This window comes from Megalobrama amblycephala, linkage group LG18 (assembly GCF_018812025.1).
Source record: "Megalobrama amblycephala isolate DHTTF-2021 linkage group LG18, ASM1881202v1, whole genome shotgun sequence".
In the NCBI taxonomy this organism is placed as follows: domain Eukaryota; kingdom Metazoa; phylum Chordata; class Actinopteri; order Cypriniformes; family Xenocyprididae; genus Megalobrama; species Megalobrama amblycephala.
The window spans coordinates 4638284-4656285 of NC_063061.1; the positions used below are offsets into that span (position 1 = coordinate 4638284).

At 38.8% G+C, this 18002-nt stretch overlaps 1 protein-coding gene across 4 annotated transcripts in view; it reads left to right on the forward strand.

Annotated features, from left to right (window-relative positions):
* aff4 (AF4/FMR2 family, member 4) overlaps positions 1-16498 on the forward strand; it is a 52576-nt gene extending 36078 nt beyond the window's left edge. For all 4 annotated transcript variants that reach the window (XM_048167340.1, XM_048167338.1, XM_048167341.1 and 1 more), the window contains 12 exons: positions 1262-1409; positions 2166-2987; positions 4157-4236; positions 6083-6302; positions 8446-8534; positions 8624-8687; positions 9035-9171; positions 9288-9359; positions 10411-10504; positions 10964-11007; positions 11917-12134; positions 15155-16498. In XM_048167340.1, coding sequence (XP_048023297.1) covers positions 1262-1409; positions 2166-2987; positions 4157-4236; positions 6083-6302; positions 8446-8534; positions 8624-8687; positions 9035-9171; positions 9288-9359; positions 10411-10504; positions 10964-11007; positions 11917-12134; positions 15155-15282 — 2116 coding nt within the window. In that variant the 3' untranslated portion in view covers positions 15283-16498. The remainder of the gene's footprint in view (positions 1-1261; positions 1410-2165; positions 2988-4156; positions 4237-6082; positions 6303-8445; positions 8535-8623; positions 8688-9034; positions 9172-9287; positions 9360-10410; positions 10505-10963; positions 11008-11916; positions 12135-15154) is intronic.
* The last annotated feature ends 1504 nt before the right edge of the window (positions 16499-18002 follow it).

The window sequence follows — 18002 nt, forward strand, 5'->3', positions numbered from 1 at the left end:
TGATTGCTTGACGTGCAAGAACCAATGAGGTTCATTCTCATGTGTTATGAAGCTCATGAACCTCATTGGTTCTTGCGGAAGCTCAAATGTGCTTCGTAACACGAAAATGAACCTCATTGGTTCTTGCAGAAGTTCAAATATGCTGCGTAACACGAGAATGAACCTCATTGGTTCTTGCAGAAGTTCAAATATGCGGCGTAACACGAGAATGAACCTCATTGGTTCTTGCAGAAGTTCAAATGTGCGGCGTAACACGAGAATGAACCTCATTGGTTCTTGCGGAAGCTCAAACATGTTGCGTAACTCACGAGAATGAACCTCATTGGTTCTTGCAGAAGCTCAAACGTGCTGCGTAACACGAGAATGAACCTCATTGGTTCTTGCTGAAGCTCGAACGTGCTGCGTAACACGAGAATGAACCTCATTGGTTCTTGCTGAAGCTCGAACGTGCTGCATAACACACGAGAATGAACCTCATTGGTTCTTGCGGAAGCTCAAATGTGCTTCGTAACACGAGAATGAACCTCATTGGTTCTTGCGGAAGCTCAAACGTGCTGCGTAACACACAAGAATGAACCTCATTGGTTCTTGCTGAAGCTCGAACGTGCTGCGTAACACGAGAATGAACCTCATTGGTTCTTGCTGAAGCTCGAACGTGCTGCATAACACACGAGAATGAACCTCATTGGTTCTTGCGGAAGCTCAAATGTGCTTCGTAACACGAGAATGAACCTCATTGGTTCTTGCGGAAGCTCAAACGTGCTGCGTAACATGAGAATGAACCTCATTGGTTCTTGCGGAAGCTCAAACGTGCTGCGTAACACGAGAATGAACCTCATTGGTTCTTGTGGAAGCTCAAATGTGCTTCGTATCACGAGAATGAACCTCATTGGTTCTTGCGGAAGCTCAAATGTGCTTCGTAACATGAGAATGAACCTCATTGGTTCTTGCAGAAGCTCAAACATGCTTCGTAACACGAGAATTAACCTCATTGGTTAATTGATTTTCAATTTTGGCTGAACTAACCCTTTAATGTTGCAATTTTTTTGTAGTGCGTAAGTTACAACTGCATCCCTTTACATCAAAACTGAGCTAAGTTATAACTTACACACAGCTGGTGCAACAAGGCCATAGGTAAATCCTGCTTTAGATGAGTAAACATTGGGATTTGTGCCTTTGCAATGTTGCATTCTTGGTAATTGATGCATAAGGAATCATGTAGCCAACAACTTGGGTAATCAAATTTGTATGTCTCCCTCAGTAACAACAGTAATAACAGCGAGGGTGCTGAACGAGAGGACACCAGCAGTCACAGCGGTTCGGAGAGCAGCTCCGGTTCTGACAGCGAGAGCGAGAGCAGCTCTACAGACAGTGAGACCAACGAACCGCCTCGTACTGCGTCACCTGAGGTGAATCGCTGGCACAACCACACATGAACACACTGATTTCCTACACAGCAAAATCCCCAGAGTTAAATTTAAATCAACTCTCTACATAGAGTTAAAATAACACCGAAGCAGAGTTAAAATTAATGAGATAATGTGGTGTTTGTGGAGTTGTTTAATCAGATCTTGAGAGATTTAATGTCTTTTATCTTCAGTTGATTTAATCTAAGGCTGTGGCTGGAAGTCCTTTGTAGTTATTGTGTTTCTCTTCAGTGATTATGCTTGTTAACAGCAGGTGTTCATCAATAATGCTCAATCATACTTAAGTCAACTTAATCACTTAATTATTTCTTTAATTATTTTTACTTTAATTATCACTTAATTATTACTGTAACACTATATAGAGAGGGACTGTATGTAATCTGAGCAGTGTTGATTTAACTCTGGGGATTTTGCTGTGTACAGAGTAGCAATATGATGTGAATAGTATTTTTTTCCTCAACATTGTTAGTAAAAGTTGGTTTATATCGCACATTTTACTAGGGATGAGACAAAGTACGAGTACTGATACTGTTTCTTTATATGTTTCTGTAATGTTGCAACCTATAATGACCAGTTGTGGAATGCGTTGTGATTCGTTTTTGTGATATAGCGCTTTATACAATATGGTTTGATCAATAATGATCAGTGATGCAACATTGAATCCATAACAAGAATTGTTTTAAGTTTAACTAAGTTTGATGTCGCGCTCAATGCAAGTTTCCCCATTTGATATCACAGCGGGAACAGCCCACTGCTAACAAATGGCAGCTGGACAACTGGATCAAGAAAGACAACAAGTGGTCCCCAGCTTCTCCGGTGGAAAACAGCAGCACGACGCCAACCAAGTATAAGAGAGATGGGCGAGAAACCAACTCGAACAGGGTCTACAGTGGCCCGGGATCTAAAGACCCGACACCCTCCTCCGGACGAGATCTTCGGCCCAACCAGAAGGGGTCAGACAGCTGCCAAAGGCGAAGTCAGAAGTCTCCTGCTCAGAGTGAGGGCGGAAGTCAGGGTGGGCGGCGAGTTGTGGGCAAGAAGCAGCCCAAAAAGCCTGAGAAGCCGCCTGTGGTAGAGGAGCCAAAGGGTGGGCTGAAGGTGGAGACCGAACCCTCGCCCGAAATCCCATCGCACAGAGCCCGCGCGGCCAACAAAGGCCCCCGCAAGCCCAACATCAAAAAAGAGCCCAAAACCTCCTCTCCTCGACCGGCACCAGACAAACGCAAGAAAGCGCCCAAAAAGTCCCGCGAGATCGTAGATTCGTCATCATCGGACTCAGAGGGCAACATAAGCGTTCCCTCTTCTTCGCAGACGCCGAGAGAGCAGTATGCCGAGAACCCGTCCGTCCTGTTCTCGCCCATGCTTTCCCCACTGAGTGACCCAGAAGGGAGGCCGCCGCCCAGACTGCTGGTGCAGATAGACCTCAGCCTGCTGACCAGAGTACCTGGACGACTGTACAAGGAAGAGGTAAAAGTGGGGAGGAGCTCCCCTGCCGACGGGAAAGAATTCCAGAAGCAGCCGGGAGAGAAGGGAGCCAGCAAGGGGAAGAGAAAACACAAGGTTGGTGGGAGCTGTTTTGTGGGTAGCATTTAAAAAAACCCATATTGTGCTTATTTACATTGTGTTTTTGGGGTCTGCTAATACATTTACATGATTTAAAGTTCAAAAAAGACATTATTTTTCTCATACTTAGAATTCACCCTCTGCCTGAAATGCTCTGTTTCAGTTCCTGCCTCTTTAAAGGATTAGTCCACTTTTAAATAAACTTTTCCTGATAATTTACTCACCCCCATGTCATCCAAGATGTCTTTCTTTCTTCAGTCGAAAAGAAATGAAGGTTTTTGATGAAAACATTCCAGGATTTTTCTCCTTTATAGTGGACTTTAATGTCCTCCAAACGGTTGAAGGTCCAAATGTCAGTTTCAGTGCAGCTTCAAAGAGCTTTAAATGATACCAGATGAGGAATAAGAGTCTTATCTAGAGAAACCATCACTCATTTTCAGAAAAAAATACAACTGTATATGCTTTATAAACACAAATGATTGCCTTGCACATGCTTCCGCTTTCCGCATTTTTCAAAAAGCTTACGCCGTATGTCCTACACCTTCCCTATTCTACTTAAGGAAAAAAACGAAACTGGCGCATAGTAGAATCGTAAGTAGAATAAACTGATGAAAGAAAGACATGAACATCTTGGATGACATGGGGGTGAGTAAATTATCGGGAACATTTTATTTGAAAGTGGACTAATCCTTTAAATGCTCAAGCCCTTGGGTGGATATATTGGGCAGAAAGTGAACATTTTGTCCTCAAAGTTGATGTGTTAGAAGCAGGAAAAATGGGCAAGCGTAAGGATTTGAATGAGTTTGACGAGCCAAATTGTGATGGCTAGACGTGGTAGACGTAGTGGTCAGTATCTGTTAAAAGAGATCCAAGGAAGGAACAGTGGTAAACCAGTGACAGGGTCATGGGCGGCCAAGATCATTGAGCGAAGGCTGGTCCGTGTGGTCTGATCCATCAGACGAGCTACTGCAGCTCAAATTGCTCAAGAAGTTAATGCTGGATCTGATAGAAAGGTGTCAGAATACACAGTGCATCACAGTTTGTTGTGTATGGAGCTGCATAGACCAGTCAGGGTGTTCATGCTGAATAAGTGCTTTTTTTTGTTTTTACTGACCCCAAACTTTTGAACTGTAGTGTACCTTTTTATTATTATGTTTCTCCCACAGAATGATGACGACAGTCTCAAACCTGACAGTAAGAAGTCCAAACCGGATGAGAAGTCTTCACACAAATCGAGCAGTAAAGAGTAAGTTCATTCTGCTTAAATGGAACTTAAAATGATAAAGGTAACCTCTACATTAATCAGTGTGAAGTCTTGTAAAGCAGTGATGGGAAATGAGAAAGATGCTTATTTTACCCATCTTACAATGTTTTTGTATAATGTAAAAATGCAAATAGCAAATTTATCGGTGAACATTCTATCAGTGCTTTATTTTAAATTTGAAACCACCAAGGTTAACACTTAATCCATTGTATTCATAAACTGATGTTTCCCACTGTACAGTCCTTATTTGCATGTTTGCGGTGTCAGTGTCACTGATTGGACGCCGCTCGCTATATGTTTACATAAAGGCTCAAGCATTACACATCCTCAGATTATATATTGCCGACTGCACTATTAAGTTTATACTTCTCTCCAACTGTTGTGTTTTCTGTCACCATTTGACATTTTTCCCTCCAAACACTGCAACTATTGTTTATATAACGTGCAATGTTTCTGTGACTGTCCAAAACATGTGAATATGAGGCACATGATTGGTTGTTGGTTACTAAGCATCTAGTCATAACATTCTAACACTGCATCGTTTCACACTGTACAAGCAAAAGCGGTTTTAATCCTGCTCTGGAGCCAGGTTTCATAACCCTGGGTAAAAAGAGGTGCTAACCCTGCTTCTAAATTACTGTTACACTGTTAGTGTGAAATGTTCTTTACCCAGGATTGAAAGCAGTTTTAGAGCGAAGCTAAAACCGGGGTTAAATTACTATTACTGTTAGTGTGAAATGTTCTCCACCTGGAGTTAAAAGTGGGATTTAGAGTGCTGATAATCTGGGGTTAAATTACTGTCACATTGTTAGTGTGAAATGTTCTCCACCTGGAGTTAAAAGTGGGATTTAGAGTGCTGATAATCTGGGGTTGAATTACTGTCACACTGTTAGTGTGAAACGTTCTTTGCCCAGGATTGAAAGCGGAGTTTAGAGCGAAACCAAACCCGGGGTTAAATTACTGTCACATTGTTAGTGTGAAACATTCTTTACCCAGGGTTAAAAGTCGGATTTAGAGTGAAACCAAACCCGGGGCTAAATTACTGTCACATTGTTAGTGTGAAACGTTCTTTGCCCGGGATTAAAAGTAGGATTTAGAGTGAAACTAAACCCAGGGTTAAATTACTGTCACATTGTTAGTGTGAAACGTTCTTTACCCAGGGTTAAAAGCGGGATTTAGAGTGAAACTAAACCCAGGGTTAAATTACTGTCACATTGTTAGTGTGAAACATTCTTTACCTGTGGTTAAAAGTGGGCTTTAGAGTGAAACTAAACCCAGGGTTAAATTACTGTCACACTGTTAGTGTGAAACGTTCTTTACCCAGGGTTAAAAGTCGGATTTAGAGTGAAACTAAACCCAGGGTTAAATTACTGTCACATTGTTAGTGTGAAACGTTCTTTACCCAGGGTTAAAAGCGGGATTTAGAGTGAAACTAAACCCAGGGTTAAATTACTGCCACATTGTTAGTGTGAAACATTCTTTACCCAGGGTTAAAAGCGGGATTTAGAGTGAAACTAAACCCAGGGTTAAATTACTGTCACACTGTTAGTGTGAAACGTTCTTTACCCAGGGTTAAAAGTCGGATTTAGAGTGAAACTAAACCCAGGGCTAAATTACTGTTACATTGTTAGTGTGAAACGTCTTTACCCAGGATTGAAAGCGGGGTTTAGAGCGACGATAACCTGGGGGTTAAGCACGGTGTGAAAAGCCCAATTGTGTTAAATCGAACAGCATTAATTAAGATCAGATTCTTCAGAGCAGTGAGAATATTTGTAACTTTTCCTCTGATCTGTTGATTAATCATGTTAAACCCAAATCTTTTCTGTAGCTCATCTAAGCGTGCTCAGGATAAAGACAAGGAGTCTGCGCCCTCTCCTTCCATAACTCTGCAGCCGACAGCCAAATCAGACCACCAGGGACGCAAGCGGACTCTGAGCCAATCCTCCAACTCTGTACCCAGCAGCGCCAGCAGCAAAGACAGCGGCAAGAGCAGCTCCACCTCCAGACACCGCAAGGGCGACGACAAGCAGTTACGCAAGGAAGCCAAGGTGTGTTTGCGTTTGTCGCCCTTATCCGTTTTACACTTGCACACGAGCAAACACAGGTACGATGAACGTGAGAAAACCTCAGGCTGTTCCAGTGGCTTGTCGCTTCACACAGTGTGCATGCTGCCAGTGTTTACTGTCTCCACCTTTTACACAACACATCCTGTATTGGGTATGTACAGTATCGCAGGAGTGTCTGGAGGTTTTTACAACAGCTCACACAGTTAATAACACAGTGCTGCATAAAAGCATAACTATCCCAGTTCTGTCCCATCAGCCTCAAAGCATCAATATTTTTCATTCATTCATGCTTTTATATTCCTGTGTAAATGTTAGGGCTGTCAGTTTAACACATTAATTTAATTAATTAGTTATGGGGAAAAATAACGCATTAAAATTAACACATTTAACGCACCTGCTACAGACCTACGCAGTTCATCTTTCGTTTCTTACAGTTGATGGTGATGAACGTGAAGCAGGGCAACAACTCACTGCGTGATGGAGCCTATAGAATGCAGTTAGATGCCCCAAAAATACAAGATGTCAGGGCAAAAATGACCCTGTATGAGTTTTTGTCTCATATTTATATCATGATATAGTTAAGCTCTATCACACGAGTGACAAGCGCAATTTTTTGCCAATGAAATATTACGTGTAAATCCAGAGCAGAACGATTGTGCATCTCCGACTAACACAGCTGTGTTTCTGAATGAATCAGTGTTTTGAGCGAATCAATTGGGTGAACCAATGATTCAGTGACAATGATTTATAAAGAGTCATTTACTTCATTTCTTGAATGAATCAGCTGTTTGAACGAATCGAATTTATGCATGACTCACTCGTTTAGACATTTATCGCCACCTACTGGCAGTTATAGTTTATTTAGAGTATAATTTCATTTTTTAAAAAAAACAACACATTTCCATATTAATAAAAAACATTAAAGTTATAATTCACCCAAAAATGAAAATTAATTTGATTTAATTTTTGATTAGATTAATTAATCGCCCCATTGTGTAATTATTTAAAAAATGTAATCGCTTAACAGCCCTAGTAAATGCACTTATGCCACCTTTACACTGTATATGCAGCTTCGGATTCAGCTTCTGTCCTGCCTTCACTTAGAGTGCAACATCTTATCTAACTGTTTAGACTTGCAGTTTTCCCATAGCGAACGATAAAAAAACATAAAGAAGTTTCTGAAGTGTGCATGTGATGGACACTTTACTATCCCATGAGGCCAAGGGAGAGGAATTGTGAATGGCAGTGAAGCGTCGCAACTGACGCTGATTGGTCACATGAAACTGTAACTGTATCGCTATTTTCCATCCACCTATTTTTATCGCATTTAAAAACTGCTGGATGGAAATGGCAAGATAGGCATCAATTCTAAAAACGTACATCATTTTTTTAGACATGCACAAAAACTCATGTGACTTTGCCTCAGTAGAGGATGTGATTGGATAACTAGACTAACAAGTGAACCAGTCGCATCAAAGCATCTGAAATGTTGGTTTGGTGTTTCTGAAACGCCAAAGTCTGTCATTAGAATGATTTGGTTTAATTCCCTCCCAGAAGCGTCTCTCACATCCGAGCGCAAGAGAGCATGAGTTGCATTTTGTCTGCAACTCATTTATGATGGGAGAAAATAGAGCCACGGTTTCTTTCCTGATTGCAGCAACTTCCATTTTTATTACAGATACTTTGCACCACTTTTGTGATGGTTTTGTTCTCTTGAACACACAGGATGGAAATGGTGCTTTATTCTCAAATGTTTTATGGAATATTCCAGTTTTGCACAAGTTACGTTGGATTGAAACAGCTAGTGCCACAACATGGCAAATGTTATACATCCGGATTACATTCATACTATCAAGAATGGACGTTTTTAGTCGTGGTTAAGGAATTACTTGTTCAAAGAAGTATCTACGAGTTTGGGTATGAGATTTTGGACCGTGTCATTGTCTAACTTGCTCAGTAAGATTCTGTCTAAGTTGTTGCTGTGCCATGAGAGTAGTTGAGCTGTGACTGAGACACATTTCAGAACACAAGACTCACTAACACATTATTTCAGCGAAGTCCAACATCAAAGTTTGTCTTGACAAATTTTCAGTTTCTCATTTCTCAATGTTATTTTTTTAACCAGGAGAAAATCTCTAAAACGGACAATACCATCGCAGTGCCGCACCTCTCTGATGGCTCTAAATCTAGATCCAAACTCCTGTTTGAGGACCGGTATGAAGACTTTGATATCATGTCTGACTATATAATTTGTTTATTCCTTAAGATGCTTTTAAACAGCCAATCCTCCGTCTGAATTGCAGGGTTCATTCGGCTGACCATTACCTGCAAGAAGCGAAGAAACTGAAACACAACGCGGATGCTCTGGTGAGGATTGGTTTTCTGGCCTACGGTTCTCGACGTCCGTGTCAGTTAATCTGCTTGATATTTCTGTAACCCCTGACCTTTTGTGTTAGTCCTCCATTGAGAGCGACACAACAGGTGCTCTCCTCACATGAAGCCAATGTAATACATGGTTTAAAACTCATGAGTCAGTGCTGTTTGTGCCAATGGCAAGATTGTTGAGTTTCTGTGCGCTAGTGCCAAATTTGACTTGTCAGTCCTGTGTCCTCAGTCTCAAATGCGCCCCATAATTCCTAAACATGAGCTTGCTTGGGGTAGAAGTGTCCGTGTAGAGTTTGTTTTCGTCCTCACATGCATCGTCCTTTCCACAGATGGACCGGTTTGAGAAGGCGGTGTACTACCTGGACGCTGTGGTGTCTTTCATCGAGTGTGGAAACGCCCTGGAGAAAAGCGCCCAGGAGGCAAAGTCCCCCTTCCCCATGTATGCAGAAACCGTGGAACTCATCAAGTAAGACTAGAGTATTTGAGAAAACTTCCACTCTCTTCATATAATGCTTTGGGAGTCATGAGTTTGCTCACCAATGTGCATTTTGCTCACCAATGTGCATTTTGCTTGTTGGGTAGGTACACTATGAAGCTGAAGAGCTACATGGCGCCAGATGCAACCTCTGCAGACAAAAGGCTTGCAGTGCTGTGGTACGTATCAGAGACGCATTGATTCTGCACATTTCATGTCAACAGCTTTTGGTTCACAAGGCTATCAGTCATCTTTTGGATTGCGTTTGAAACCATTTGAAGTGCATGTTTATGAGGACTGAATGTTTGGTAATACTTTATTTTGATACTTAATTTTTTTACTTAATTGAAAAAGTAACTCATAAATTTTGTTGTAAATTTAAAAGTAGTGTTACTTTACTAGTTACTTAACGTAATCTGATTATGTACTTCACATTACTTGTAATGTTACTTTACTAGTAACAATGTAATCTCACTACGTAATTCACGTTACGTGTAATGTGTTACTTTACTAGTAACGCAAGTAAACTGACCACGTACTTCACGTTATTTGTAATGTGTTACTTTACTAGTTACTCAAAGTAATCTGATTACATACTTCACGTTACTTTTAATGCATTATTGTGCTAGTTAAAGAAAGTAATCTGATTACATCACGTTACTTTTAATGCATTACTTGTTAAAGTAATCTCACTACGTAATTCACGTTACTTGTAATGCGTTACTTTAATAGTTACTCAACAAAGTAATCTCACTACGTAATTCATAAAGTAATCTGATTACGTACTTCACGTTACTTGTAATGCATTATTGTGCTAGTTAAAGAAAGTAATCTGATTACATACTTCACGTTACTTGTAATGCATTTTTACTAGTTAAAGTAATCTCACTATGTAATTCACGTTACTTGTAATGCGTTACTTTAATAGTTACTCAAGAAAGTAAACTTATTACTTCACATTACTTGTAATGCGTTACCCCCAACACTGCTAATTTACTTTCACAATCATTATTAAACGTAATGGCATAAAAACGATCAATGCATTTTTTTGCACTACAGAATTTTTTCTGTTTTCAACAGAATGGTATTAAATGTATTATGAATGTACCAACCATCTTTATTTTACTCTAACTTCACAATAAAGTAAATGGTGTTAAAGCTATTTATGTGTAATCTGTTTGGTAAAGCAGTGGCAAATGTAACCAATGATCTGTCTGTGTCTCTCTTCAGCCTGAGGTGCCAAGCGCTCCTGTATTTGAGGCTGTTCAAGCTACGGAAAGAAAGTGCACTGAAATACTCTAAAACGCTCACTGAACACTTGAAGGTAATGTGATTTTCTGTCCTATTAAGTTATGACTATAAGGTTGGTGTGCTCATGAAAACAGTTGTGCTGCTGCTTATTTTTGTGGAAACTGTGATACATTTTTTAGGATTCTTAAATTAAATGCTGTTTATAAACTTTCTATTATCTGAAATAGAATCTTTTGTAACATTATAAATGTCTTTACTGTCACTTTTGATCAATTTAATGTGTACTTGATGAATAAAAGCATTCATTTTTTTCAGAAAACAAACTTTTTAACTAATGTCGGTTTGAAAAGTCAAGTCTGACAAAATTCCCCAAAAAAACATAAAAAATGTAGTTTGTTTGTAAAAAGATGACCAAATTATAATTTGTTTGTTTTATTATTATTATTATTATTGCTGTTGTTAATGTGTCTTGTAAAAAAAACGTATTGTATACAAAAGTATTAATTTTTTTTTTTTTTTTTTTTTTCTCCAGAATTCGTTGAGTAATACCCAAGCTCCGTCTCCTGGAGTAGCAAAGTAAGTTCCTTTTATATTGATTTATATGAGAGATGTATGTAGATGGTGTAAATAGAGAAACATCTGGGTAGGTCAGTAAGCAACCACCAGTGCGCAACAACACTCGGAACATGTTAGCAACCACATAGCAACACCCTGGCAGCCACATGTTTAAAACTATTCTAGTAGCAAAAAAATGCACCAATGGGTAATATCGCTCCATTGTTGTAGACTGGATCACATTTATGTGCAGATTGTCATTAACTTAGCATAAGGTAAATTATAAATATATCGCAAAATGACAAAATTGATCAAAAACAAACCTTGTTTTGAAGTTCAGAAGTGTTAAACACATGAGGTTGTGCTGGATCCTGTTCTGGAAATGTAAGCTCAGTTTTATCTAAAGCTGCCAGTAAAATTTAAGTGTTTTCAAAGTTTAAAGTTACAATTAAACACATGATGACATTCTTTTTTTAGTTTTCATAGTTAATCATAGTAGTTAGTCTCTTAAAGCTGCCATGAAATCAAAATGTATTTTTATTTTTTTTTTACTTTTAGTATGAATATGTTAGGTCATCTATAAGCTAGTGTGCTTCAAAACAATGACAAAATTCACATTTAGGAGATAAAAGCATTCAAAACTTATTCTCTCACTTCCGCCAATATGGATCAATGGTGACATCACCCTGCACTTGAGGTTCTCATCAGATTCTGTCCAATGAAATGCTCTCTAGAATCTAAACTATGAATAGACGCTGAAAATCGGTCACTTGTTCACACAATTACCATTTTCTACGTGGTGAATGGCACATAGTGCACTATATAGGGGATAGGGAACGACTCAGACAGTGTCATATATTTTCCATTGGGGAGAGATGGCTTGAAGCCCTTCATGCATAGACTCTTATCACGTCTCCTCTCCGTCTACAGCAAAACGGCAGGAATGCCGTCTCCGGTCTCTCCCAAGCTTTCTCCTGGCAGTGCGGGCAGCTACTCCTCCAGCAGCTCCAGCCAGAGCGCCAGCTCCTCCGTCACCATCCCTCAGCGCATCCACCAGATGGCAGCCAGCTACGTACAGGTCACCTCTAACTTCCTCTACGCCATGGAGGTGTGGGATCAGGCCGAACAGCTCGCCAAAGAGCAGAGAGGTACTTCTGCCTTCTTCCTGACAATCTAAAAGTGTATTGTGGTGCTTTTGTTTCCTTTGCACACCTTTTCTGACTCTTCTAACATTTCAAAATATTTTCATACCAAGCACGAATTTCCATGGAAATCATTGCATTGTCCAAGTTGGATTATTTGCATAGAGAATAGATATATTAAAATTTGGATCCTACTTTACCCACACACAATACAGTACGCTCACAAAAAGAAATATGTACTATATAGCAAATCTCAGCTGTGTTTGTTTGTTTATATCATTGAAAAAAATGTAAAACGTATTATTGTTTGGATATATATTATATCAGCTTAATTCACATACTTTAGTGGCCAAAAGTGATGTCTGGAGAATATATTTTTTTTTTTAATGATTTAACCATCAAAATATAAGGAAAATATTTTAGATTTTTGAAATACGAGGGAAGAACAAAACACTAAAATTGGTATTAGTGTTTATCTTACAAAATTATTTGGCAGAAAAGGCAATCTACAGCTACAGGTTTTATTTTACTATGCAAAAAAAAAAGCATACATTGACTACAACATAATCAGTTATTAAAGGGGTCATGAACTGTGTTGTTTTATTGTTTTATAATGTTTCCTGGGGTGCACTTATGATGCTAGTATTCTGTTTACATCAAAAATGGTCCAAATTTAGAAATAAAAGGCATTTTTGCTACCCTGATTTTAGCCTCTGATTTGAACGCTCTGTTTTAAGGGGCGTGTCTCTGTGAGACTTCAGTGTAAACGCCCACTGCTGTGATTGGCTAACATCTTGCATATGAAATAGCTAAGAATTGCTCTCTCTTTTAGCACGTTTTTACTATGACAGCTCTCAAGGTTGACTAATCGTGAAAAGTGTTGCATTACATTTAGATCTGTGGCATCATATTTGGATCGTGGCATGAAAGGTTGCAGTGATGAACATTGTAGTCGATCACAGACATGTTGTTGATCTCATGAAAGCAGTGATCCCGTCATAGCAACTCAATTTCTGCACACTAACGAATGCTTTCATCATAACTAACAGTGCAAACTTGATATAACTAAGAGATTCGCTGAATATAACGGGAGTTTTGGTGCGAGTCCAGAACTCAGTGACTCAGAACTCGCTCTGTTTGATTGACAGCTCCAGTGATTGTAAACGGAACGTTCTTTGATCGCGTTCTATATATAATTTAATCACCGTTTAAATAACAGATTATTTTCTTCCTACTGAGAGAAACAACATGAAGTTGAGCGTTAAGTCACTGGTTTGATTTACTGACACACAGACAAAGAACATCTGACTGTACATGAATCATTAATATCAGATCAGGCATTAGAATGAACACAGTTACTGACATGTTGTTGCATTACTGTCGAGTCCATATCGTAAAAGTCTGTTTGCAAAGCCTGCGCTGAAATGCGATTGATTTACCAAAGAATCCACAGTGAAATGTACCGAATACAAATAAATAAAGCTCAAATGAGACATTCACATTGTTGAAAATAAATAATCATATTCCTGCATTAGGATCCTTTGAAAGCTAATGTTATTTTAGTCCTGTATCGCTCTTTTCTCGTCATTTCACGAACACACCAGTGGGCGGAGCTAACGTTGCAATGATGTAGGTGTTGATTTCTTCTGTGGAGGCGGAGTTTCACCTATCTATAGGCACATTCCAGGATCAGTCGTTCACTCAACAAAAGCTTTTATTGGACTAACAAGGAAGTTTTCAGTTCTGAAACTTCAGTGCTTCCCACACATAGACTTAACTTGGGCGGGGCGCCCACATATAAAAAGTATATTCGGAGACACATTTTTGCTTTTATTATTTTTATCCTCTTATACTTTTATATCCGCACAAGATAATGAAACCATCCGTGATCGATTAACTAGTCGTTTCGTACCTGCTCGTTATGTGTGCATCAGAACTGTTTACTCCCGCTAACATTCCCACGGGCGCTGCATTTTGCGAAGTCACAAGGGGGCGCTGTTGCGCGTTCTACAAGCTCGCGCAAAACTGCTTCAAAGTGATTCTCAATCAATGAAAAGCGCAGATTTATGCCAAGCTATTGATAATGAACTCAAGATGATGAATTATTACAATGTCCTTTATATAAAATGTTTTAGACGGTTGTAAGAATCTGAAGGAACAGCCTGCAATAGTACAGACATTTCAAAATAAGAGTACCTGTGTATTTATGGGCTTGTTTATAATTAAAAGTCACACGCTAAGTTTTTTCTTTTTCTTTTGGGCATTATTGGTATTTTGGTTACACAATAAATTGTATTTAATTTGATTTCCATTTAATTCATAGTAAATTATTGTAGTCTCCCCCACAGGAAGAAAAGACTAAGAACATTATTTGACACATATATTATTCATTTTATAAATTTTACTAGTAAAATCTGTGTCCCATTCACTGAGAGAGACACTATATGACAGCAAGGAGAACATAGGAAAATGTGAACCATTTAAATGCTTTAATTTTGCATAATTTACAATGCATAATAATGCATAATATTAGTATGTAATTAAATGTAATTAAAATTAATTTCAATAAATAAAAAATACTGTTAAAAATCACACATTATTTGTTTGTCACATGTAGTAGACCATTTTTTGTGCCGTGGGTAATAGGAGGATTTTATGCCCGGCTACCACCACAAGTATATTTCAAACCTGTGGGAAGCACTGAACTTACAGAATATTCTTATTGTATGGTGACCTCTTAAAAAAAAAAAACCTTCTTATTCCTATCCTTTCACTTCCTCTAATCCCTCTCTATTGTAGTTTAGGATAATCTGAGCACTGCCTATAACTTGTATTATGAGCACTTCTTGTCTATTTGCCTCGTCATGAAGACTCGCTTGTTGTATTCCTCACTTGTAAGTCGCTTTGGATAAAAGTGTCTGCCAAATGAATAAATGTAAAAAAAAAATGTAAATGTCAAAAGCTGAAGGAAAAGTTGAAAAAAAACTTTAAACTGATCATCTTCTTCTTTTTGCTCTTTTCCACAGAGTTCTTCGCTGAACTGGACAAAGCAATGGGCCCGCTCATCTTCAACACCAGCAGCATGACTGACCTGGTGCGGTTCACGCGGCAGGGCCTCCACTGGCTGCGGCTCGACGCCAAGCTCGTCCAGTAGAGCGGCCCGCTCTTTCTCCGTAGCCCCCCCCCCCCCCCTATGCCTACGCAAAACACTCACACACTCGATCTGCCTCAGACATCTCTGTGACACTGTGTTCATTTCTACACCAGCTTGCCAAAAAAAAAAAAAAAAACGAAACACTCAGCGCCCCGCTCCTCCACCACAGACCCTATAAGTGAGGAGGCGGCCGGATCGCACGTCTGTCTGCAGAGCCTTCATACACTGCATTGTCCCGCTCATATCATTGGCTCGTTTGGGTAAAAAAAAGCCTCTTTTCTTACTTTGACTGTAATGGGTTTTGTTGTTTTGCTAGCTGTAAGCAAACATGAATAATAATTGGATGTTTATAGCTTTTTATTTCAACCAAAGTACCTCCCTTTAACCAAAGGTGCTTTAAAATTGAGGTTTTATCATTTTATTGTGCCTTGTATTTGATATACAGGAAACTAAGAGACACAATATCTTGAAATACACATCTAGAGAGGTTGAGGTGAGGGTGTGGATTGCCAAAGGCTTGTGAAACGAGAATAATGGCATGAGAGCGCATCTCCACTGATCAGATGTGCAGGCTTTCCTTCTTTCGTCTTGTTGCATACCAGACCAAAAGACTGTTCGGCACCATATCAAGGCATTATTATTATTATTATTAATCTGTTTTGTTTTGTTTGGCCTGGCTCATCCGCAGAAGCCACTTGGTAAGATGCAGTTCTAGCCTGTCAGGTTTGTATACGTCACTACTGCAAAAACCCAGGCCGAGATTATTTTTTTTTTATATATACGAAATGTAGCGCTCGCATAGGTGTCACTTTCTCACCGTCGGTTTTCTGGTATTAAACGCAGGAGTATTTTATTACTGTGGCTGACGCACCTGGCCTAATATAGATTTTATTTAGATAACAACTTGGATTTCACTCTTGGATTTTCGGCATGGATACAGGGTTGCAATACGAGATGATAGACGTATTTCTATTGTATATGAAAATATCATATTTAAATATTTAATGTGAGTCTTGAGGTTGCCTTTATAGTGTCATAGTCACCTGTGTGTTGCAGTTCTTTTTAAAAGAAATCAGTCATGCGAGGATATATTTATGAAGTGTTCTGTTGAGAATAGCGGTTTATATATGTACATATGACATAGTTACTTCAGTGCAGACCGGCTCCCGCTGTCCATGCGCGTGGAAAATCGGATCAGAGAAGAGGAAGGTGAAAAGTCAATCCACAATATATGAAATGCTGGAAACATATCGTCTCTTGCACTAGGATCTTTCCACTGATTGGCTCCCGAACGGTTTCATTTTTATCGCATTTGTTTCCGTCTATGCAGATGTCTCTTGATCGTCCTCGTGAGTAGTTCAAATGGAAACTTCTTCTAGAGGTTCAACATTTAATGGCTTGTCATGTTATTGGGCCACATTTTTTCAGAGATTTGGTTTGGAGGAGTCAATAAATACATTCTCTTATAGGGGTGAAGTTTGTTATGGAAGCATGTTTCCGCCATGGAATAAAAAATATAAAAGGTGATTGTGACTTTTTATCTCACAATTCTGACTTTTTTTTCTTGCAATTGTGAGTTTATATATCAGAATGGAAAAAGTCAGAATTGCGACTTTATATCTCGCATTTCTGCCTTTATAACTCACAATTCTGAGTAAAAAAAATTCATAAGATGTATTTGTGAGTTTACATCTTGCATTTCTGAGGAAAAAGTCAGAATTGCGTGATAAACTCACAATTGCAAGAAAAAAAGTTAGAATTGTGACTATATCCAACATTTCTGACTTTAACTCGCAATTCTGAGGAAAAAAGTCCAAATTATGAGTTATAGAGTCACAACTATGAGTTCAAGTCAGATTTGCGTGAAACTCGTGATTGCAAGAAAAAGTCAGAATTGCGACTTTATATCTCGCATTTCTGACTTTATAACTCACAATTCTGAATAAAAAAAATTCATAAGATGTATTTGTGAGTTTACATCTCGCATTTCTGAGGAAAAAAGTCAGAATTGCGTGATAAACTCTCAATTGCAAGAAAAAAAGATGGAATTGTGACTATATCCAACATTTCTGACTTTATAACTCGCAATTCTGACTTTATAACTCGCAATTCTGACTTTAACTCGCAATTCTGAGGAAAAAAAGTCCAAATTATGAGTTATAGAGTCACAATTATGACTGAGTTCAAGTCAGAATTGCGTGAAACTCGTGATTGCAAGAAAAAGTCAGAATTGCGACTTTTATATCTCAAAGAATTCTGACTTTATAAGATGCAATTGCAGGTTTTTATCTCACAATTCTGACTTTTTTTCTTGCAATTGTGAGTTTATTTCTCAGAATTTAAAAAGTCAGAATTGTGAGATAAACTCGCAATTGCAAGGGAAAAAAGTCAGAATTGTGACTTTATCCCACATTCTGACTTTATAACTCACAATTCTGACTTTAACTCGCAATTCTGAGGTAAAAAGTCCAAATTATGAGTTCAAGTCAGAATTGCGTGAAACTCGTAATTGCAAGAAAAAGTCAGAATTGAAGAATTCTGACTATATAAGATGCATTTGCAAGTTTATATCTCACAATTCTGAGAAAAAAGTGAGAATTGCGTGATAAACTCACAATTGCGACTTTATATCTCACATTTGACTTTATAACTCACATTTCTGACTTTTTATCACACAATTCTGACTTTATAACTTGCATTTCTGACTTTATAACACAATT